The following is a 25,626-nucleotide window of genomic DNA, read 5'->3' as shown; positions in this document are numbered from 1 at the left end:
CTTGACTAATGATGCACACATGAAAAACTTACTGATGGGCCAGATTGCAAGGACTCCTCGTATATCCACTTGTGTTCTTCCTTCTTACTCTCATAGTAAACATTTTCTGGGCTGTTTAGGTGAGCTTATGCCTCACTCTCTAAATACGTCCACTATCACTACCCCAGGTTTCTTGCAATGATGCCAAATAGGCACGGGGCCAATGACTCTTATTGTGTTTTCTTATATTCTGTATTTGTCTATTTGGCATCCAGGCACCTGGAGGCTTCATCAAAGTTTACATTTTCTTTTGCTGATGTTTCAATTTATCCTACAAAACTATGTTCCATGTAGATCTGGCCCATCTTGAGGCTGCTGTTTCTGCATTCATCCTCCCATGGTCACATTTCTTGGCCAACAGAACCACAGAAACTGGTCTGCCATGAGTTAACGTTTAGTCCAAATCATTTTTCCACTTTGGCTCTGCTTCAAATGGGGCTGGGCTGGTGATACTGAAGACAATCAATGCACCTATAAATTCCAGACAACGGGCTCTTGTCATTTTCCCAATCTTTCCTCATCGCAATGTTCCACAGCTGCAGTTGTGCCAAGGCCTCTGAGTCCCAGTGGAGCTCCTTCAGTGCACAGTTCACACAATGGTGAACTGGCTTGGAGATGCCACGAGGAGTTCTGGTGCACACAGTGTGTGATGATGATGGCCTTGCCCGTGCCCAGGTCACCCATACCGGCAGCTGGTACAGGCTGACACACTGTGCTGGCCACAGTTGAGGGCTGGAGAGAGACTCCAGGAGTGCAAGTATGCTCTCGTTTTAGGTTCTTCATTTTGATTCATCTCTTCATTGGCTGGATTTCATTGTAACATAGTTTTCAAGAAGGTAGAAGAGAACTACGTTCCGTTTCCTATATCCTTTGATAAGAATGTCTGCCTATTTCCTTTATAGTCAAACATCATCTCGTTTGGCAAAACATGTGTTAGTAAAACTTTTCTCAGAATACTGAATGCATTGATCGACTTCCTCTGGCATTGGACACAGTGGTGGAGAAGGCTGAGGCCCTGATGGGTAATTTAGGCTCTATTCTCTGTTCCAAGATCCCACTGAAGGTCTTAGGCATGAATTCAGAACACCCAGCCAAGGGTGTATCCCACTCTGCTGAGCTTCATCTTGGTCCCTTAGCTCATCTTAGATGAGTGGGAAATGCCAGACCCTGGTGCTCCTTCCTCTTGTTGATGAAAACTCTCGTTGTCTAAAAGAGTTTCTACTTATACCTTGGCTGCTTTCCTTCAAATCTTAGTTAGAGAGGATTTTCCATATTTTGTCATCTCACGCTTCTTTATTCAGAACTGCTTGTAGAAAAATAAAGTAACCATTCTTGTGAGTTCTTTAAAGGTGCTAGCTGACCAGTTAGGAAATCCACAACCCTTCCAAGTAAATAGTGTGAAAGTAGCTCAAGAAGATCCAGAGAATTCCTGGAGTTTTGTTTTGAGGAAATGAGTTTTGCCTTCTTATTCATTCCCACTGTGGAAATTCTGAGTTTCATCAAGGATAATCTTTTGTAAGTTATAATTGTTTTCTAGGTATATGCTGGGAGATTTTCACTGTTGTCATTAAGAATAAAAGTGTTGCAATTTTTCCCAGTTCAAGCATGGAAGAAAATTTATTCAGGAACTACAGACAGAGTAAATAATACTGTGCACAGACGAGTTAACAAATTAATTTTCCTAATATCCCTCAAACAATATCTGTGAAGATTATTTAGGGAGAAGTGAAAATAGACAAAATCCAATTATCCAACATCACATTAAGTTGCTTAACTTGCAAAGTTTTCAAAGAAATATTTTCACAGAATTAGAGAATGTTATCAAATATATAATGAAAAATATCTCAGTAGCCCAGTCCATTTTCCATCAGGTGAGCCTTCGACAAGATTTAAACATCTTTTTATCATTCTTCTGAAAGCAATCTATACCGATTATCTGGTATAGATTTTCTGCAAAGGAAAACTGGTCTCTCAGAGACTTGAGTCTCTTTAAGGCTTTAAAAAGGGCTTTCAGCAAGTATTTCCTTCTTGTAAAATAGTAGGATTCAGGGTAAATTACTTGCGACCTTAAATCATACTGGCAGCTTGTCATGCCTTCAGGGCTCAAGTAGAAGATCTTTGTCATGACACACACTTTTTTAGTGTAACCACCAATTTTTGCCAGCTTCTGCTTTAAGGTTAGGGCAGTTTGTGTAGAATAGCCTTTAAACTCCTCATCCTGTACCATGTGGAAGGTGTATAGGACTGGAGGACTGTCCTGGGAAATCAGAAGAGCATCACAGAGGACTTTGTGGTTCTCTTGCAAGCCCAGATCCACAGACCAGCTCCTAGAGAAGATCAGTGAGCCCTTTCTGACAGAGTCCATTTCTTCACATATTAATTGCTTAAGTCCTTCATGTTGTAAGAACAGTTTTCTGCAAAGGTTTTCTGGAGAATACGTTATCCTTCCTGATAGCCCTGAATAAGGAAATAATAATAATAAATTATAAAACACTAGGAAGTTCCCATTTAAGCCATGGCAAAGTAGCTTGTAAAAAACCAATCCTCCCATCAAAAACACTGTAAAAGTTGTATAAAATACATCAAACAATAATTTAAAGAACTAGAAAGCACCAATAAAAGCAGTATTTGAAGTGCCACAGTCTTTGATAGAGGTGAAACACAGAAAGTAGCTTCACATTCACCCCTGCTTTTTCCCTAAGTAGATTTTCTATATCATGGCATGGGTAAATAGAACCCAAGGAGAAATCATCAGTCTTATTAGGCTGAGGAAAAGAAGTAAGAAGAGCTGGAATATGAGAAGTAAAATCTCAGAGAAAATGAAGCTGCAGAGAAGAAGCCAAAGTCTACATACAAATTTCCCTCAACTCATTGGCTAATACAGGTCAGATGCTGGAAACACAGAAGAAAATATCAACTGGGAGACTAAAGAGCTGAATGTAAGTTTCTTCAGCCTCATGGTGCTCAGGAAACACAGACTGGAATTCCAGTCCCAAAAGAGTGGAGGGATCTTGGTAAACACCAGAGACATTACAGCAATAGAAAAGCCATGACCTAGTAGTAACGGCAAAATTAAAAACTATTATACCTAGAAAAGCATAAAAAAACTTCAAAAGAATAAAAGCAATGGGTGGTACTCTAACTACCTGTCAGAAGTAAATATAGCCCTTTTTGGAGAAATGTAATATCTATCAAAGTCTCTACAATTTGTAATCCATGATACAATAAAAAATTATGAGACAATAAAAATCAGAATGAATTACTAGAAAACAGGAGAAAAATCAGATCAGAGAAAAAGACTGACAAGTGCTTCAGATATTGTAGTTATCAAAGAGGGACTTTAACTGTAATATATTTAAAAACAAAAAATAATAATAAAATAGATGAAAAGATGAAGATGTCCTTATTCTCTTACAGCCTTAGAAAAACTAAAATTGAGGGATAAAAATTGTGTGGACATTCCTTAACTGAAAAATACAGTAGGTGGTAATAAGAACTTATTTGATAATATTTAACAGCAGACAGAGCATAGCAGAAAACAGGACTAGTCAATAGGAAGACAGGATGGTAGCAAAAGTCCGAACTCAAACTCAATTAAAAAAAAAAGGTAAAAACAGAAGATAAGAGATATGTCAGAAACTGTCAAAAGGTCTAGCAAATTTATAATATAAGTCCCACAAAGAGAAAGGAGAGAAAAATAAGATAAGCAATATTTGAAGAGATAAACGATTATAGTTTTTTCAAAGTTGATTAAAGATATCACTCACAAATACAAGAGTATACCAATCCTTCTCAAACTCTTCCAAAAAATTGAAGAGGAGGAAATACTTCCAAACTCATTTCATGAGGTCAACATTACCCTGATCATGAAGTCAGTCAAGGACACTACAAAAAAAAAGAAAATTACAGGCCAATATCACTGCTGAAACTAGATGCAAAAATTCTCAACAAAATGCTAGCAAACCAAATTCAACAGCACATTAAAAGGATCATTCGACCCAGTGTAGTGGCTCACGCCTGTAATCCCAGCACTTTGGGAGGCCAAGGCAGGTGGATCACCTGAGGTCAGGGGTGCAAGACCAACCTGGCCAACATGGTGACACCCCGTCTCTACTAAAAATACAGAAAATTAGCCAGAAATGGTGGCAGGCACCTGTAATCCCAGCTACTCGGGAGGCTGAAGTAAGAGAATCGCTTGAACCCGGGAGGTGGAGGTTGCAGGGTGCCAAGATAGCGCCATTGCACTCCAACCTGGGTAACAAGAGTGAAACCATGTCTCAAAAAAAGAAAAAGAAAAAGAAAAAAAAAGATCATTCATCATAATAAGTGGGATTTATCCTTGGGATGCAAGCATAGTATAACATGTGAATATCAATAATTGTGATATACCACATTAATAAAATGAAGGGCAAAACTATATGCTCATATTAATGGATACAGAAAAAGCATTTGACAAAATTCAACATTCTGTAATTTAAAAAAACCTCTTAACCAACTAGGTATAGAAGGAATGTACCTCACCACAGCAAAGACCATATATAAAAAACCTAGAGCTAACTCCATGCTCAATGGTGAAACGTTGAAAGCTTTTCATCTAAGATCAGGAACAAAACAAGGATGCCCATTTCACCACTTCTATCCAATATGGAAGTCCTAGCCAGAGCAATTAGGGAAGAAAAAAGAAATAAAAAGGATCCAAACTGGAAAATAAGAAATTAAATTGTCACGGTTTGCCCACAATGTGAACTTATATATAGAAAACCTTAAAGATGCCACAAAAAAATGATCAGAACAAATAAAAGAATTCAGTAAATTTTCAGAATACAAAAATCAGTAGCATTTCCATACACTAACAACAAATTATCCTATAAAGAAATCAAGAAAACACTCCCATTTACAATAGCTACAAAAAATACTTGATAATAAATGTTATCAAGGAGATGAAAGATCTCTATACTGATATCTATAACATGCTGATGAAGGAAATTGGAAAAGACACAAATAAATGGAAAGATAGCTTGTGTTCATGTATTGAAAAAATCATATTTTTAAAATGTCCACACTACCCAAAGTGATCTACAGATTCAACGAAAACCCTATCAAAATTCCCATGTCATTTTTCACAGAAAAATGATTGTATACCTAGAAAACCCTAAAGACTCATCCAAAAAGCTTCTAGATTTGATAAATGAATTCCATTAAGTTTCAGGATACAAAACCAACGTACACAAATTAGTACCGCTATACAGCAAGAGTGACCAAGCTGAGAATCAAATCAAAACCTCAATCCCTCCTACAACAGCTGCAAAATAAAATAAAATACTTAGCAATATACTTAGAGAAGGAGGTGAAAGATCTCTACAAGGAAAACCACAAAACACTGCTGAAAGAAATCATAGATGAAACAAACAAATGGAAACACATCCCATGTTCATGGATAGGTAGAATCAATATTGTGAAAATGACCATACTGACAAAAGCAATCTACATCAATGCAATTCCCATCAAAATACCATCATCATTCTTCACAGAACTAGAAAAAATAACCCTAAAATTTATATGGCACAAAAAAGAGTCCACATAGCAAAAGCAAGACTAAGCAAAAAGAACAAATCTGGAGGCATCACATTACCTGACTTCAAATTATGCTACAAAGCTATAGTTACCAAAACAGCATGGTTCTGGTATAAAAATAGGCATGTAGACCAGTGGAATAGAATAGAGAACACTGAAAGAAAGTCTAATGCTTACAGTTCAATTGGATCTTCAACAAAACTAGCAAAAACAAAGTGGGGAAAGGACACCCCATGCAACAAATGGTGCTGGGATAATCAGCAAGCCACATGTAGAAGACTGAAACCAGATCCTCATCTCTCACCTTATACAAAAACCAACCCAACAGGAATCAAAGACTTAAATCTAAGACCTGAAACCATAAAAATTCTACAAGATAACATCAGAAAAACAATTCTAGACATTGGCTTAGGCAAAGAGTTCATAACCAAGAACCCAAAAGCAAATGTAACAAAAACAAAAATAAATAGATGAGAAGTAACTAAACTAAAAGGCTTCTGCACAGCAAAAGAAATAGCAGAGTAAGAAGACAATCCACAGAGTGGGAGAAAATATTTGCAACCTATGCATCTGACAAATGACTGATATCCAGAATCTATGAGGAACTCAAACAAATCAGCAAGAAAAAAACAAAGAATCCCATCAAAAAGTGGGCAAAGGATATAAATAGACAATTCCCAAAAGAAGATATACAAATGGTCAATGAACATGAAAATATGCTCAACATCACTAATGATCACGGAAATGAAAATTAAGTCCACAATGAGACCATCTTACACCTGCAAGAATGGCCATAATTAAACGTCAAAAAATAATAGATGTTGCCAAGTATGCACTGAAAAGGGAATTCTTTTATACTGCTGATGTGAATGTAAACTATTACAACCACTGTGGAAAGAAGTGTGGAGATTCATTAGGGAATTAAAAGTAGAACTACCATTTGCTCCAGCAATCCCACTACTGGGTATCTACCGAGAGGAAAATAAGTCATTACATGAAAAAGATGTTTGCACACACATTTATAGCAGTACAATTTGCAATTCCAAAAATATGGAACCAGCCTAAATGCCCATCAGCCATCAAGTGGATAAAGAAAATGTGGTATATATACACCATGGAATACTATCAGTCATAAAAAGGAATGAAATAATGGCATTCGCAGCAACCTGAATGGGGTGGGAACCATTATTCTAACTGAAGTAACTCAGGAATGGAAAACCAAATATTGTATGTTCTCACTCATAAGTGGGAGCTAGGCCATGAGGACACAAAGACTAAGAATGATACAAAGGACTTTGGGGACTCAAGGGGAAGGGTGGAAGGGGAATGAGGGATAGAAGACTACACATTGGGTACAGTGTACATTGCTCAGGTGATAGCTGCACCAAAATCTCAGAAGTCACCACTAAAGAACTTATTCATGTAACCATAAACCACTTGTTCCCCAAAAACTAGTGAAATAAAAATTTTAAAAATTAACATATAAGATACCTAGAAAAAGCATACATTTTAAAAGTACTTACTACACAAAATAAATAAATTTTTGAAACCAATCTGCTTTGTTCTCACAAGAAAATAAAAATAGCCTGAAATAAGGATCTGAAATATAAGTCAGACTAATACTGAGATGCCAGCTATTGAATTTAGGATTCCTTAAAAATATCTTACCAAAATTAACACCAAAGGAAACAGAAAGAGTAGGCAACCCTTTTATTAAAAAACCAGAAATATGTCAGGCACAGTGGCTCAAGCCTGTAATCCTAGAGCCCCGATAGGCTGAGGCAGTTGGATCACTTGAGCCCAAGAGCTTGAAGCTGCAGTGAACCATGATCACACCGCTACACTTCAGCCTGGGTGACAGAGCCAGTTCCTGATTGAAAAAAGAACTAACAGTCTTCCCACAAAAGGAAGACAAACCATTTTACAGGCAAATTCCACCACAATTTCAAGCATATCATTCTAATCTTATATAAATTTTTTCAAAGGATAGGAAAAGAGGAAATAATCCCCAACTCATTCTGAGTTCAGCACAATTTTAATACAAATACTAGGCAAAGAAAGAGAGAAAACTATTCTTAGACCTTGTCACTCATGGATTTAGATACAGAAATTCTAAATTAAGTATTAGCAGCTGAATAAAAATGCATAAAAATGATAATACTGCAAGACCGAACTGAGTTTGTTCCAGGAATGCAAAAAAGGCTTAATAGAAAATATTAAACATCATTTGCCAATCAACATATTAAAAACATTTAATCGTGTCAACAGGAGTAGAAAATGTGTTTGATAAAATTCAGTATTCATCCATGATAAAAAAAGAAAAAACATTTAGTAAACTAGAAATATCATTAAACTTCCTTAGCCTGATAATGGTATATTCAAAGTACCTAAGGCAAATCTCAATTTCTTTTTTTTTTATTATTATACTTTAAGGTCTGGGGTACATGTGCACAATGCACAGGTTTGTTACATAGGTATACATGTGCCATGTTGGGCAAACCTCAATTTAAATGGGAAAGCCATAGACACACTCTCTTTAAAATCTGAACTAAGACTATTTGCATTAAGAATTGTCTAAAAGTTTTCTTCAGTTCATTAGGACAAGAAAAAAAGACATTAAAGGCAGAAAGATTGGAAAGGAAAAGACAAAACATTTTATGATCTGCATATTTGTTTATACAAAATGTAAATAATCTATGGACAAATTATTTAAAATAATAAGGAAACCTAACAATGTGGCCTTATACAAACTCAGTATGTAAAAATCAACTGCATTTCTACACATTAGCAATAAACAAGAAAATGGAACTTTTAAAGAAAAATATCTTTACAACAACAAAAATAAAAGGAACCTAGACATAAGTGTAATAAAAGATGTACAAAATGTGTACACAGAAATTTATGAAACTATAAAGGCATTAAAGAAGATATAAATAAGTAAAAAGATTTCCTATACTCAAGGATACAACTTACTGATGTAAATATGCCATGTCTTCCCAAATCTATCTAGAGATGCACTGTAACTGCAAATCAAAATCCCAAAAGTTTTTTTGGCATTTAAGCAGATTCTTAAGTGTGTATAGAAGATTAAATGATTAAAAATTGCCTAGACACTCTCAAAGAAAAACTAAAGGGCTTACCCTACCAGATATCGATACTTAATATAACATTACAGTGGCAGGGACAGACAATTTGATCAAGGAAACATAATAGAGATTCTAGAAAGAGGATTATCTATAGATATACAGTTGACCCTTGAACAACATGGGTTTGAACTGCGTGGGTCCACTCACGCCAAGATCTTCTTCCACCTCTGCCACCCCAAGATAGCAAGACCAACCCTTCTCTTCCTCAGCCTACACAACGTGAAGGCAATGAGTACGAAGACCTTTAAATGATCCATTTACACCTAATTTATAGAAAATATATTTCCTCTTCCTTATGACTTTCTCAATAACATTTTCTTTTCTCTAGCTTACTTTATTGTAAGAATATAGTATATGATACTTATTGTAAGAATATAGTATATGATACATACACACAAAATATGTGTTAATTGACTACGTTATTGGTAAGGCTTTGGGTCAAAAGTAAGCTATTAGTAGTTAACTTTTTGGAAAGCCAAAAGTTATACACAGATTTTCGACTGCATGCGGGTTTGTTCAAAGGTGAATTGTACTTAGTAATATGATGAAGGTGGCATGGCAGATCATGGTGAAAGTGAGACTTTTCAGTATTGCGGCTGGGAAAGTTGTTATCCACATGGAATAAAATGAAATAGCATGCTACATTACTGTCTATTGAGATGGATTGTGTATTTATTTATTTGTTTGTTTGTTGTTTGTTTGTTTGTTACTTACTGAGACAAGGTCTCACGCTGTTGCCTGGGCTGGAGTACAGTGGTGTGATCTCAGCCCACTGCAAGCTCCGCCTCCTGGATTCAAATGATTCTTGTGCCTCAGTCTCCTGAGTAGCTGGGTCTGCAGGTGTGCACCACCACACCTGGCTAATTTTTGTATTTTAGTAGAGACACGGCTTCACCATGTTGGCCAGGCTGGTCTCTTGGCCTCAAGTGATCCGCCCACCTCTGGATTGTGTATTTACATGTTAAATGTTGAGTGCAAAACTTTAAAATTTTTAGGAGAAAATTAAAAGAAATATCTTTATAATCCTAGTGTATAGAAGGATCTCTTATGCAAGGCACAAAGAGCACTAAACCGCAACATTTTAAATGATAGTTTTGCCTACATTAAAATTTAAAACTACTACTTATGAGAGTATACCTTAAGAAAAGAGAAAATGCAAGCCACCAGCTTGGAGAAAACATTTGGTAATGGTTAATACCTATGACTAAAAGAGGATTTTATTCTAGAATCTCTAAATTACTCCTATAAATCAATAAGAAAAAGACAAAGCTTATTAGAAAAATGGTCAAAGACAAAATAGACACTGCACAGAAGATGAAATATATATGGCCAGTAAGTATATGGAGAGATGCTCAACCCAATCAATAACCAGGGAAATGCACATTACAAAGACATACCATTTTATACACATTTGATTGAGAAGAAGGAGGTCAAGAGAAGGACAACCATAAATAAGAAAAATTTGACAATTGGAGAAGATGTGGCATTTCTAATATATTGCTGATGGGAGTAACATGACCTATCTACTTTCAAAACAATTTGGCATTATCTTATTACTTGAATATTCACACACCTCCTGAGCCAACAATTCTACTCCTACTTAGGCACCCAAGAGAAAATCTTGCACATATGCACTAGAAGACCGACTAAGAATGTTCAAGGTAACACTGTTCATGTCACAGAAAGCAGGAAATAACTCAATTGCCCATCATCAACAACAACAACAAAAACAGATAGATCAATGAGAGATCCTGAGTACTGATGGCGTTTCTTCAGTAACTGAACATAGCTATGCCTGAAGGTGGGCCTCAATCTAGACTGCTCAGTGACATGATATATATGCTTTCTTTTTTTGTTTGTTTAAACTAAACTGACTTGGGTTGCTCTTACTTTCAAGTAAGCGAGTTTGTATTGCACCAAGAAAATTCTAAGCCAAATATAAAGAAATAGGATTTGACAGATTCAATGACTTAAAACACCAAAGAATTCTCATAAACACAAGAATGTGCTTTCAGAGCAAATTTCAAGACTGAGCTGGTTTGAAGAGAAAGAGGTTTGACTACAGTCACACTAACAAATCCGAAGAAGCCAGAATGAAATTACCTGGACAGTGATGTCTCTGCCGTTGCCATTCCAAAAGAGGCCAACTGTGGGGAGCAGGTAATGACGTATTTATTTGAGAGATCACCTCTTCATATGAGCTGGAAAATTCTTAAAAACAAAAATATCACATTCTTAATTTCGCAGAAGGGAGACCCCAACTAACTAATGCAAAGTATTATATATTAAAAGTCTACTTGTAACTGATTCTGTTTTCCAAAAAAAAATTAATGTTAGATATTGTGGTTAGATTCTTAGGTCAGATACAAATTGCAAAATTAACTTTTGATGCCACTGACACACTATATTTCAAATGAAAATTAACAGTAAAAATGCATTAATAGTAATTTAATACATTACCATATAATTGGGTTTATTTTTAAAGCAGTTAAAATGAGACGTGATGGCTAGTGAAGGAAAGCTGACTTTTGTGCAGATTCTGAGGAAGAAGCTTACATTTTCAGACATTTTATAAGCTGCTAGTACTGGTCCAATTGCTAGTACTGGTCCAATTTCATTTGAGGCTTTCTTTTCCCAAACGCAGAGAAAATACCAGCATTATTCCTTCCTTACTAGTACAAATTAGGGCTACTACTTGGCTCACAAATGTGAGAAGAAAAAGGAAGGGGTTTTATAGGAAATAAATAGAAAGGGACGCCAGGCATGGTGGCTCACGCCTGTAATCCCAGCACTTTGGGAGGCCGAGGCGGGTGAATTGCCTGAGGTCAAGAGTTCGAGACCAGCCTGGCCAACATGGTGAAACTCCGTCTCTACTAAAAATACAAAAATTTAGCTGGGCGTGGTGGCGGGCACCTGTAATCCCAGCTACTCGGAAGGCTGAGGCAGGAGAATCGCTTGAATCCAGGAGGCGGAGGTTGCAGTAAGCCAAGATCCTGCCATTGCACTCCAGCCTGGATGACAGAGCAAGACTCCGTCTTTAAATAAATAAATAAATAGAAAGGGGACAAGAAACATGAAGGATCAAGTAAGTAAAAGAGGCAAATGTTCCTGAAAGAAAGCAATGGTTACTTACTGAAATAGAGCTCAGAAACAAAAAGGAAAAGGATTAAACGGGGTTTCCTTCAAAACTAGTATAGACGTGGTAGGGAAGAAACTTCCAGGTTTAATTGGGTCTTTGCACCAGGTAGGGCTACTAAAAGTAGATGATGTGCTTATTTTATGAAATATCTATCTTCTTCTAAGGGTATAGAAGAAAACAAGAGGCAGGGAACTTTTTTTTTTTTTTTTTTTTTTTTTTTTTTGAGATGGAGTCTCGCTCTGTTGCCCAGGCTGGAGTGCAGTGGCGCAATCTCCGCCCACTGCAACCTCCGCCACCTGGCTTCAACCGATTCTGCTGCCTCAGCCTCCTGAGTAGCTGGGACTACAGGCTCGTGCCATCACACCCAGCTAATTTTTTGTATTTTTAGTAGAGACGGGGTTTCACCATCTTAGCCAGGGATGGTCTCTATCTCCTGACTTCGTGATCCGCCCGCCTTGGCCTCCCAAAGTGCTGGGATTACAGGCGTGAGCCACCGCGCCTGGCCGAGGCAGGGAACTATTGATTGTATCCACCAGAGATTAATAGTTTAGGTGCTGAAATTTGAGGACTATTGATCTTGCCCCAAATCCCATAGAGAAAACCTCCCTGCCACCCAAGCCAAATGCATTCCTGTTGCGAATCCCCCGCTCTCAACTTGGTTCAGCCTCCACCATGAACTGGATCCATTCCTTCCTGGTCAACTGCATCACACGGTTATCTTTCACATGCCAGGAATCAGGCTCTTTAGCAAACACCGCACAGCAGAAGCGCTCCACTCTGAGTGCACAGACATATCCACAAAGACTTCCTTTATCATATACTCCAAGGAATTTGCATGAATAATTTATCTTCTTCTTCTCCATACAGAAGTGATGCACAGGCATCTTCCTAATGGACTTTTCGATTTCTCTTTCTAAGTTATCGAGGTCACTCATCTCTGCTTTAAAGCCAATTATTTCTTTATCTTCATTTAAACCAATGAACAAATATCCTCCATCAGTATTTGCAAATGCAGAAACATATTGAGGGAGAATCTCTTTAATTCGTTGTAACAACTTTTCTGTCGAGAAGTTTTTAATTTCAACATGTGTGGATTCAGTAAAGGTCAATTTTTCTTTCCGATCAAGTTCTGTTCTATCAAAAAAAACCCCGGCCAAGGCCTTCATGTTATTTTCTTCTTGTATATCAACACGGGGCCTCTTTGCCACCAGCAATTCTGGTCTTAAATACAATCTCCCTCTAGTCTTTTTCATGTCTTTGAGGAACTCCAGTGCAGCAGTGGCATTCATGACTTTTGCAGATGTTATATCTCTTTTGTACAAATTGGAGCTCAAGGTGGTAATCCGCAGACCAGAGGTGTTCAAGCTCCATGACTTCACAAAAATCAGAAAGTAGTTACCATTCTGCATGAAGTCTAAGTACTCAGGAACAAATAACAGAATGTTACTAAAAGAATTTTCCAAATCTAGTCCTATTCCATCTTTTGTATAACTATAGTCTTCATTCTCAATTTCAGCCTTGATCACTCCCCCTCCAGAATTGAGCAGAGCACACATAGCTCGTGAGACACTTTCATTCTGCTTTTTTCTCAGTTTACAATCCTTCATTTTTTTCCTACTGTTCTCTCCAAGAGTGACTCTTCCCACATCTAGAACCAACTCGGCATAAATCGTTTCCAAATCAACACTGATGTTCATTTTCCCAGCAGCTATGCAGTGTCCAAGCAGAAATTCTTTTCTGTAAAATAGACAGAGCCATTAGAATAGGACCTGAACTAGAAAGATAGCAAATTCTGTATTATGAGGCAAATGCAAAAAAATCCTGTGCTGTATATATTCCACTAGACTGGTAAGTATATGGATATGAAGAGACTGGCAAATTTTGAGCTAAGACCACAATAATTTATACTCCTACTGAATTTTCAAATTTGTTACTATAGTTTTATATAATGTATTCTAATTATGTAATCTCTTTATCCGCCTTTTTTCTCCTTTCTAGTCCCTAATATTGTACAACCTGTTTTCTCTCTCCTTTTCTTAAACAACCCCTGGAGTGAGTCTATGTTTTTATCTTCTCAGTGAACCAGGCTTTAGTTATACATATTATTTCTACTTTTCTTTTTATTTTAATAATTTCAGCTTTTACCTTAATTATCTCCATTTATGGGTATAAATCTTTTGGAAGATTTCCCATTAAGGTCTAATGACATCCAACATGTCATGTTAATTATTTTTCCTTCTTATAAGAATGAAATAGATTTATAAATTTTGGCCATTGATCTTAAGCAAAGTGGGCTAAGTCATTGTGCCCTTTTTAAATCTAATATCCACATATTTTCAATAAGGAAAATTCTTATATACAAAACACCTGTGCTATGGTTTGAATGTTTGTGTTCCCCCAAAATTCATATGTTGAAATTATAACTCCCGAGGTGATGAGGTTTTTGGGAAGTGATCAGGTTATGAGGGTGAAGCCCTCATGAATGAGATTAGTACTCTCCTAAAAGGGACCCCGGAACACTAGCTCATCCCTTCCACTATGTGAGAACACAGCAATAAGTAGGCAGTCTGCGACAGGAAAAGGGCCCTCACCAGAATCCAACAGTGCTGGCACCTTAATCTTAAACTTCCCAGCCTCCAGAACTGTGAGTCATAAATTTCTGTTATTTGTAAGCCACCCAGCTTGCGGTATTTTGTTATGGTGGCCTAAACAAACTAAGACAGTGTGCTTTAGTCTATGTATCCCTAATCCATTAGCTCTGTTCCCTTAAAATCTATTAGGATCACTGCCTTGCTCTAAATGGAAACTTTTAAGTTAAGAAGTGTAACTTAAGTTTAACTTTTTTTTAAGTGTAACTTTTTAAGTTAAGAAGTGTGACTTAAGTTTAACTATTTTTAAATGTAACAAGTGTAACTTCTAAGTTAAGAAGTGTGACTTAAGTTTAACTTTTTTTAAGTGTAACTTCAGTGTAACTTTTAAGTTAAGAAGTGTGACTTAAGTTTAACTATTTTTAAATGTAACAAGTGTAACTTTTAAGTTAAGAAGTGTGACTTAAGTTTAACTTTTTTAAAGTGTAACTTCAGTGTAACTTTTAAGTTAAGAAGTGTGACTTAAGTTTAACTTTTTTAAAAAGTGTAATTTAAGTGTAACTTTTAAGTTAAGAAGTGTGACTTAAGTTTAACTTTTTTTAAAAAGTGTAATTTATGTGTAACTTTTAAGTTAAGAAGTATGACTTAAGTTTAACTTTTTTTAAAATGTAACTTAAGTGTAACTTTTAAGTTAAGACATGTAATTTAAGTTTAACTATTTTTAATGTAACTTAAGTGTAACTTTTAAGTTAAGAAGTATGACTTAAGTTTAACTTTTTTAAAAGTGGAATTTAAGTGTAACTTTTAAGTTAAGAAGTGTGACTTAAGTTTAACTCTTAAGTGTAACTTAAGTGTAACTTTTAAGTTAAGTTAAGAAGTGTAACTTAAGAAGTGTAGGTTTTCCGAGTGGCATAGAGACAATTGAGAATAAAGTCCATCATAGGTAGTAATTGCTATACTAGAAAAGGAATGTAAAGGGGGTCAGAATATTCCTGTCCACAACTGAACCAATATCATGCAGATACTCAGCTAAGGTTGTGGATACCACCTGTGTCCATATAAATTCCTGATCACATGTAAACAATGTTAACATTAGAGCCCCAAACCATTTGGACAGTTGGGGTTGAATCCTTTAGTTCTTTGTCCATGTTTTCTCTTAGCTCTTTGAAGATACTTAAGACAGTGCCTGTTTTTTATTTTATTAATTTATAAATAAAATCCTATATATTGATCATGTACAATGTGTTTTTTTGAAACTTGTGTATATTGTGGAATGGCTATGTTGAGCCAACTACCATATGCATTACTTCACATACTTATCATTTTTTGTGGTGAACATTGCTACTATTTTAGCAACTTTCAAGAATACAGGCCCAGCACAGTGGCTCATGCCTATAATCCAAGCAGTTTGGGAGACTGAGGTGGGAGGATCACTTGAAGCCAAGAGTTCAAGACCAGCCTAGACAACAAAACAAAACCACATCTCTACAGAAAAGTAAAATAAAATAAGAATTGGCTTGGCACAGTGGTTTGTGCCTATGGTCCCAGCTACTTAAAAGGCTGAGGTGGGAGGATCACTTGAATCCAGGAGTCCAAGGCTGCAGTAAGCAATGATCATGGCACTGTACTCTAGCTTGGGCAACAGAGAAAGACCCTGTCTCCAAATAAATAAATACATAATAAAGAATACAACATATTGTTAACTATAGTAATCATATTGTACAATAGAGCTCTTGAACTTATTCCTCCTATCTAACTGACATTTTGTAACCTTTAACCAACATTTCCCCAAACCCCATCTTCCCCCAGTAACCACTATTCTACTCTATACTTCTATGAGTTTAACTTTGATAGATTCTACAAATAAGTGAAATCATGCAGTATTTGTCTGTCTCTACTTGGCTTATTTCACTTAACATAAAGTCCTCCAGATTCATCCATGTTATCAAAAATGACAGGATTTCCTTCTTTTTCTTAAGGCTAACTAGTATTTTATTATCTATATGTACCACTTTTTCTTTATCCATTCATCTGTTGGTGAACACTTAGGTTGCTTCCATATCTTGCCTATTGTGAATAATGCTGCAATAGACATGAGAGTACAGATATCTCTTTGATAGACTGATTTCATTCCCTCTGGATATTTATCCAGGGGTGAGGTTGCTGAATCATATGGTGGTTCTTTTTCTTTTTTTTTTTTTTCTTTTTTTTTTTCAGAAACCTCCATACTATTTTCCATAATGGCTAAGCTAGTTTAAATTCCTACCAATAGTGTGCAATGGTTCTCTTTTCTCTACACCATCTCTTTTTATCTCTTGTCTTTTTTATAATAGCCATTTTAACATGTGTGAGGTGATTTCTCATTGTGGTTTTAATTTGCATTTTCCTGATGATTAGTAATGTTGAGCATTATTTCATATATCTGTTGTCCATTAGAATGTCTTCTCTTGAGAAATGTCTATTCAGATCCTTTGCCCATTTTTTAATCTGTTTTTTTTTTCTTACTATTGAGTTGTTTGGGTTTCTTATATATTTTGGATATTAACCTCTTATCAGATGTATGATTTACAAATGTTTTCTTTTATTCTGTAGCCTATTCTTTTACTCTGTTGATTTTTTCCTTTACTGTGCAGAAGCTTTTTAGTTTGATGTAATCCCATTTGTCTACATTTGCTTTCATTGCCTGTCCGCCATTGGGATGACATCCAAAACATCACTGCCCAAGCCAATGTCTTGGATCTTTTTCATATATTTTCTTCTAGTAGTTTTATAATTTCAGCTCTTACATCTAAGTCTTTAATCCATGTTGAGTTGATTTTTGTATTTGGTGTGAGATGAGGGTCTAACTTCATTTTCTGCATGTGGATATCAAGAACGTTATTTTAAAATCTTTGTCTAATATGTCTGATGTCTGGCCTTCCTCAGAGATGTGTTCTGCCAATTTACTTTCTTCTTTTGAATAGGTCATATTTTTCTGTTGTGTGTATGCTTTATGAATTTTTGTTGGAAATTGGACATTTGAAAAAACAGCGATCTCTCACAGTCTTTGCAGACAAATGCTATGGCAAGGCAAACCTTCAATGATGGGCTAAGTATACTCTGATCTTAGGGATCAGCTCAAGGAAAAAGCTTAAGGTCTTCTCAGGTCTTTTCTGAGCATTTATCCTGCCTGGATTGAGCGGGGCTTTCTTGATTCCTCTACATACATGCCTGCTTTTGAATGTCTTAGTTTACCAAAGAATCTCACCCCAGCTCATCTTCTGAGCCTTAGATGGTTATTCTATGTCTCTAGCTATAATCTCTTGCCTAAGACATCTGGGGGTCTATAGTCTTCTTGCAGCTTTCCTGAGCAGTGGCTGTCACTTCTCCTCACCTGAGATCTGAGTTAGGGGACACAGAAATGAATCCTTCAGGCAGTCCCCAGACAGGTTACAACATTGAAAATAAGTTTTACTATGCCCCACCAATTCCAGGGAGGAAACTAGGAGCAGTGATGCTGCCTCCTCAAGACTAAGACCTTGCCATGCAGGGCAAAAACTTGGGCAAGGGTGAGTAAAAACACCATGAAATTTCCTACAGTTTTGAATGCTGCTTTTCCTTGATTGGGCATTCATTTAGTTGCAACAGATCTTTGTTGTTAGTTCAGCCAGTTTTGGGTTGCTTTTGATGTTTCCATGGAGAAACAGAGTTGAAGCTTCCTAATCCACTATTTTTCTGACATCATTCCTGTCACCATTTCTTTATATTAAATGCAATTCGATAATATTTTTAAGATTTTGCACCCATGATGTCCCTTTCTCCTATTCTTGTTGACAGACAATGCAATCAATAGCTTCACAAAATGAGTTGAGGATGTAAGCTGTATTTCTATTATTTCACATTTTACCCAACATGAGGACCTTTTTGCAGTGGGAGAGTTGGTCATGGTTGGCCATACTGCCCAAAACGAAAATATACTATTTGAATCTTGCTTTTCCATGTATCAATATAGTATATACAACAAGTTTTGCAAAAATAATAATTAGCTATTCTTTAAAAACCTTATTAACTGCATAATTTCATACATGGTATTAATGTACCATTATTTAACTATTACCTTACAACTGAACATTGAAGTTGCTTTCAATCATTCGATATAATTATACTAGAATCTTGACTCAGTTATTTCAATGTTTGGGTATGCTAATCACACAGTCTAATTTTCATTGAGTCTAAGAGTGCCCTGGCAAAGCACTTCAATTATATATACAGATACGGTTCAGATATATACAAAGATGGTTAAATCGAGTATGGGAGGCCAGAACATGTAGACAGAAAAGAAGCCAGATTTCAGGATATAAGAAATGGAACCTTGAAGGGGAAAAATTATGTAAGAGAAGAAAGAGTCTGAATCTGTGGAAATAAAGGTTCACGGTGAAACATAAGGTTATATTTGAACTTGTGCCTTAGGTACATAATTAAGCTGAAATTATGTAAGTATATAGAGTGTGTATATGTACACACAGAGAGAGACAGAAGTTTGTAAAAGTTAAATTACTGTACCAAGTGACAAAAACTTCAAAGATTTTGATATATATTATCAAATAGTTTCCCAAATAATTGTATCAGAATTATCACTAGCAAATTTATCTTAGTGGTGATTACAGCACTTTGCCCTGAACCTTTTGTGGGGGAGAGGATATGGTATGAAAGCTACTAGAAAGCATCTTAGTGGGGATTACAGAACTTTTCCCCTGTAATTTTTGGGGGTAAGAGGATGTGGTCTAAAAGCTATTAGAAAGCAGCATCTTTCCCTCAGTGTTTCCTGAAAACTCAGAGAGAACAAAGAGAGGCTGCCTTCTAAGAGATATTGGACCTAGCATTCATTCAAATAGGCTCCCTGGGCCTGGGTCCATAGAAGAAAGCATTTGCATATGACCCAGAGAGATTCCAAAAAAAGAGAACCTAAGTGGGGAGGACCTGACTCCTGGTAGTTGAACAAGAGTGAAGCCAGGTAAGCACAATCATTGAAGTTTAAATTTAAAACTCAATAGTAGTCTCAATGTGGCATAATTATGCTAGAAAGCAGAGGAAGATGTATATCTCTGCCATGCTGAGCTTTCTCCTTAGTATTATAGCGCAATTAGTGTTCTTTAGACCCAATTTCTTCATATTTCTTGCACATGAGGCTGCCCCAAAGGCAAGTCCACCTTCCCTGTTGACCAGACAGAAGAGATTCTCCATCTCTACCCACAAAGGCTGCAGGAGAATCAGTTCCACTTCTACCCAGGCACACAGCCCCAGCCCTACAATTTTCTGGTAATGCCTCACCAAGCAGCCTCTGCTCTGCTCCCCGATTCTTTTTGCAGCCTCTCTAACTAGAGTCTTGTCCCCTTTCCTCTTAGCCCACCTTTCTGCACTGTCTACATCAGGCTGGGCTCTGTGTAAACTTTTTTGCCTAACCCACCATACACAGAAGGGGACAGAAATCACATCTCACCCTCAGATTGATTAAGGAGGGTGCTCATACCACTGAGAAACTTGGAACCCATGGGAGCTGCAGTTGAGCCACCTTATAGAGGACCCAGCGCTTGTGAACTAGCCTGGGATCCTAGCCACCCCAGTCCAACATCTGCAGCTGTGTAAAACTTTCCATAGTTGAAAATCACTGCCTTCAAGCATACATCTGGGACAAAACCCTTAAAAAATGAGCTGGGGATTGAGCTTACCAAATCCCTAGGGCCTAAAACTTACTGGCCTCCCTTAAACCTTGGGTCTAGGTTTACAGGTTAGATGTTTCCACTGAAATCCTTTATACTTTTGACTATAGGGGAAATTCTATCAGACCTGAACTCACTATTTAGGCTATGTTGTTGGCTATCTTTAATGGGAAAAGAGACGGCATTCAGATCTCCTTAGAGTTATGTCAGAACAGCAGGTTAGTAGGAACTGCCCACAGGGTGGGACAGAAGTTGTAAGAGCTACCTCCTGGGAAACAAAAATCATGCAACACTCTTTGCCCTCCTAGGATGTCACTTTGCATTTAGTTCAGGACAGCACTGCTCTCATCCTTCCCCCCTTCTTGATAATAAACCAGCAGGGCATGAGGGTGCTTGGTTTTTCTTTTAGGATCTAGCAATGCAGTTCATCAGTGCCTGGTCGCATTTCACCTAAAGAACCTATTCCCCAACTCCCTGCATGTTCAGGACTCCAGGAGAATGGATAACCCTGGGAGGTCTGGACACCCACCAAGCCTGGCCTGACCATAGAGCACTCTGCCCTCCCTGCCTCTCTAGCTCTGCTTGAACACTGCAGATCCCTGGCTCACTGGCCCCACAGCTCTTTAAATTTTCTGGTAATGCTTTAAATTTTCTGGGCTGCTCCCCAGCCCATGCAGGAGCAAAAGTTCCACCCGACCTATAGCTTCCAAGTCCACCATTCTGAAGTCCTCAACAGCCTGCAGTTTATTAGAAGTTGCTACAGAGACAGGAAAGTGTTACCGGTGGAGGGTGTCCTGCTCACTGAAACATTCTGTTTGCAGGAGAAAAACAAAAACTTGGTCTGTTCTAGGATCTATGTGTTTCCTTAAAGTCTTAGAATGAGCAACTCCATTTTGGTTTGGTTTGGTCGGTTGGGGCCATGAGCTCAGTCCAAAACACTGGCCTTTCACTATTTTGTTTTTTAAAATTCCCCCTTTTTGTTCAGGTTCTCACTTAGGTGAGAGTGTAACCAAAACGTAAGGCCTTAGCGCCGCTCTCAGTTACCATCATTTTGGGTTTCCAGTCTCAGCACACCATCCATAGGTTACCGTGTCCTCATGGTCACATATTTGTTTCACTTCTCATCATTCCAGTTGAAGAGAGACCATTTGACATTCTAGAGATGGCTGCATGCAAACATCGAAAACCTTTGAGAGAATACAGTGCACCAGGGAGCCTATTATTATGATGACTATTGCGAGGATAATACCAAGAGTTTAGAGGATGCTCCTTGCCCAGGGTTCCCATAAACCAAACCAGTTAAAATTAAATAGATCAAATAATGAACTAAATAAAGAATCTACCAACTTAAGTAAACAATCTCCTCACTAATCCCCTACAACTGAATCTCTTAATCTTCATTTAATGTATTTCTCCATAGACTCTAAGTGCCAGCAGCTGCACAGATACTTCTCTGTTCAGCCAATTCTATCATAACTTTCACAAAAGAATTTAAAGTCTGTTGTGTAACTATGGCCTTTACAGTAGATGTTCTGAGAACATCTATCCTATGGGTTCTAGGTTGTGAAGGGGTTGATTGTTCTCAGTGAACCATAAAAAGCTTTCTTTACCTGGTGAAAATACACTGTAGCATAATCATGGGAAAAGCTTTTATACAACAAGAAAACATGCATTGAAAGTGACATTGAATAAAATCCCTTTGTAAATGTTTAAATGGCCCATCGGGTAGCCAAATGTACCTGAAGCTTTGATTGTCTTCCCAGGAATATGGATTTGAGAAACCAAACATTGGTTATAAACAACTTTAGCAATTTATAAGTCAGCGGTTTCCATGGCAGTTTGATTTTTAAAGGTCAAACTTCCTCGCACTTCAAAGAACGCTGAGGCCAAACAGCACCAAAGGAGAACATCACACTTTAACCCGACACAACCCTGCTTAGAACAGCAGCACAAGAGCCTGCATACATGCAACTCCATCCCACTTTACCATTCAACAGCAAACTCCAGATTCCAAACAATATTGAGGCCAAACACTACTGCAACTGGAAGAGAAAATTCTAAGGAGGGCTTAGTACTAGGCCTAAGAACCTCTACCAAAGGAACCCCCTTGGAGAGGCTGAGGTCCAGAGGATCCTCCAGAGCATCCCCCTTTAGGGTCCAATCTTAGAGTGTCAGACGTCTCTGACCTTAGGTGGTCACCAGTGCCACTTTACATGTTTTCCCTCCAGAGGCGATGGCCTACTGTGAGCTTTCCTTTTGTCTCTGGATGAAGGCCTTGACTTCTAGCATCCTTATAATTTGATAAGGCCATGCTTTCCCATGGTTCCCATTCCACTAGAGTGATAGTCATGAACTTTAATGATATGAAATGGAGGCTAGGTGGGTTTCTTTTATCCTTAGCCAGTAGAGTAGGGGAAGGGAAGAATTTAACATAAGGAAAGAAGGTTTAAGTCACCTGAAACACGTGTGAGTTCGCCCTGGAGAAGCTGCGTCACACATAGGGATCAGGGACCACAACCAGAAAAGACAGAAAAGAGCCCTTCCCGCTTCTGGGCAGGGCAACTATCCCCATTCACTCCTTGGCCTTCAAGGCAGCACTGGAGAGTAGCCCCCGGCCAGAAACCTGCAGTCGCCTCCGTGTCTAGGCGCTACCCACCAAGGATCCCACGTTGGAAAGGAAAAGAGAAAGAGAGAGATTTACCTGTATGGAGCAGAAAGGAAAAGGGAAAGGAGAAAAATAAATCCCAGACTTTGGGCTTACCTCCTGGTTGGCTTGCCAAAATATGTTACCAGTGAAGAGTGTCCAGGTTCTTGGCGTGTTGAACAAAGAACTGGACAAACACACAAACAAAGCAAGGAAAGAATGAAGCAACAAAAGCAGAGATTTATTGAAAACGAAAGTGCACTCCACAGGGTGGGAGCAGGCCCGAGGATAGCGGCTCAAGAGCCCGGTTTCAGAATTTTCTGGGGTTTAAGTACCCTCTAAAGTTTTCCCACTGGTTACTTGGTGTGCACACAATGTAAATGAAATAGGAGCCCGAGATCAGTCTGAATGGTTGCAGAAAGCGATCAACGGGAGGCTGAAGTGAAGTTACAAAGTTATGCCCTATGAAAACTTCTGATTGGACGCAGAAAGCGAAGTTACAAAGTTACATTCCTATGCACATGAAGACTTGGCCCTGGAGACCAGTCTGATTGGTTGCGGGAGGGGACCAATCAGAGGTATTTTCAGTTTTTCATCTGCCATGTAGAAAAGGAGGGGCTACAAAGGAAGTTTGTGGAAAGTTGGGATTTTCCTCCAGACCCTTATTCTCCTGCTTCAGAAGGGAGAGAAAGCAGACCGGGATGGGGGTGCGGGGATCTTCCCGGGAGTGGTGGGGTTGTGTTACCAGTGCCCCACCTCCTTCCGAGCCAGCAGACTCCCCAGAAATGAAAAACTAAGGCTGGAAGGTTTAGCGATGGAGCAGGACCAACTTACCAGCTCGCGGTGCTCCCTAGAAGCTGGATTCTTCGCAGGTGCGAGCACACCCCAGATGCCAGCGTGGACCCTTGAGCAACTGGAAGTTAAAAACCCACGAGAACAGCTCTGAGTGATCTCTAGGGAGCTCTCGTTTCATTTTCACCCATGTGTATTTTCTAAGACAGAAAGAAAAAAGGTAATTTAAAGAAAACAAAGAACAAAGGAACTTGGCGAGGCCCAGGCTACAGTCCGCGGGCTCACTCTCCACAGAGTAAAAAGAACGCGAATCCTTTTCTGTTTTCCGGCCCTCCCCATCCTGGGCTGCGGCTCCACACTTCCCCAGCGTGGCCTGCATTTCTATTGGGCAGTTGGCGCTCCGGAAGTGTCCGCACTCTTTATTATCGACTCTGCGCCTTTGGGCAATTGTCACTATTTTGGTTCATCAAAATTGAAGAAATACCAGGCATTCTTACCATGCCCCTAAAGGGGTGACTCAACCTTTCCAGCTGTACTCGCATTCCCAGAGCAGCACTGCTGCCCCCTTGCTTAAAAGCACGGTTGCCCCCAGGAACCGGGCCAGGGCAGCTGTGGATGGACAGGAGAGGACAAAGGTGCAAGGAGCGGATTGCTCCAGGACAGACAGATTCAAATACCTACCCCTGGCAGTGTAGGGAGCATCTTGGGGCCATTTGGGAGATTCCTTTATTGGGATGCTCCAAAGGCTAGTCTGGCCGGATACAGTCCTCCTGCCACTTTGCTTTCCTTTAGCCCCCTTATTATGGTAATTATGGTAATACATGTTTTTCCTGCTAACTTGTCTAAGAATTGGTGTCTCAGTACATAGCTTTTGAAATGCACACAGGCCACAATGACTCATCACAGGGGAATGTGCAAGTCTGAGTTGCTCCTTCTCCGCAAGCTCCACCTACCCCACTCTGGACTGCATTAACTGCCTACTGCCTATTCTAAAATCTTAAGGTACCTAGGAAGAGTACCTATTCACATTAAATAACGTATACATTGAAAGCACATAGCTGCGCTTTTCTTCTTCTCATCTGATCCAGACGCCAGCTCTATGGATACAGTCTCACCGAAGTTAAAAAACTATTCTTCAGTCATTGGCTTAGAAAATGCTAGTGCCGGCTGGGAGCAGTGGCTCATGCCCATAATTCCAGGACTTTGGGAGGCCGAGGTGGGTGGATCACCTGAAGTCAAGAGTTCGAGACCAGCCCAGCCAACATAGTGAAACCCCCGTCTCTATTAAAAATACAAAAAAAATTAGCCGGGCGTGGTGGCAGACCCCTGTAATCCCAGCTACTAGGGAGGAAGAGGCAGGAGAATCAGTTGAACCTGGGAAGCGGAGGTTGCAGTGAGCTGAGATCATGCCACTGCACTGCAGCCTGGGCAACAAGAGCAAAACTCTGTCTCGGGGGAAAAAAAAGGAAAGAAGAAAGAATGAAAGAAAGAAAGAGAGAGAGAGAGAGAGAAAGGAAGGAAGGAAGGAAGGAAGGAAGGAAGAAAGGAAGGAAGGAAGGAAGGGAGAGAAGAGAGAGGAAGGGAGGGAGGGAGGGAAAGAAAGAAAGAAGAGAGAGAGAAAGAAAGAAAAAGAAAGAAAGAAAGAGAAGGAAACAAAGAAAAAAAGCTAGCGCAGGCCGGGTGTGGTGGCTCACGTCTATAATCCCAGCACTTTGGGAGGCCGAAGTGGGTGGATTGCCTGAGCTCAGGAGTTGGAGACCAGCCAGGGCAATATGGATGTTGAACTTTATCAAAAGCTTTTTCCTCTATTCAGATGATCATGTGATTTTTCTCTTTTGAACTCTTAATCTGTGGTGAATTACACTGATTAATTTTTTTTTCTTGGAGACAGGGTCTCAAACTGGCACCCAGGCTAGAGTGCGGTGATGCAGTCACAGCTCAGTGCAGACTCAGACTTCTGGCCTGAAGGATCTTTCCTCCTTCAGCCTCCAGAAAGTCTGGGATT

At 38.7% G+C, this 25,626-nt stretch overlaps 1 protein-coding gene across 4 annotated transcripts; it reads right to left on the bottom strand.

Moving 5' to 3' along the window:
* Positions 1-1,627: 1,627 nt before the first annotated feature.
* SLFN12 (schlafen family member 12) lies at positions 1,628-24,004 on the bottom strand. Of its 4 annotated transcripts, XM_016931986.4 has the most exons (6): positions 23,664-24,003; positions 22,947-23,016; positions 21,230-21,372; positions 12,554-13,635; positions 10,863-10,970; positions 1,628-2,496 (listed from the first exon to the last, which is right to left on the bottom strand). In XM_016931986.4, exons 4-6 carry the CDS (start codon positions 13,593-13,595, stop codon positions 1,907-1,909), a joined length of 1,740 nt encoding a protein of 579 aa, XP_016787475.1. In that variant the 5' UTR covers positions 13,596-13,635; positions 21,230-21,372; positions 22,947-23,016; positions 23,664-24,003; the 3' UTR covers positions 1,628-1,906. The 4 variants fall into 4 exon arrangements, with proteins under 4 accessions (XP_016787475.1, XP_054526928.1, XP_063655707.1 ...); XM_054670953.2 differs by lacking the exon at positions 21,230-21,372 and having other exon boundaries at positions 23,664-24,004; XM_063799637.1 differs by lacking the exon at positions 22,947-23,016 and having other exon boundaries at positions 23,664-23,956.
* Positions 24,005-25,626: the final 1,622 nt, after the last annotated feature.

Source organism: Pan troglodytes, chromosome 19 (assembly GCF_028858775.2).
Source record: "Pan troglodytes isolate AG18354 chromosome 19, NHGRI_mPanTro3-v2.0_pri, whole genome shotgun sequence".
Classification (NCBI taxonomy): Eukaryota; Metazoa; Chordata; class Mammalia; order Primates; family Hominidae; genus Pan; species Pan troglodytes.
This window is presented reverse-complemented; position numbering and strand designations above follow the sequence as displayed.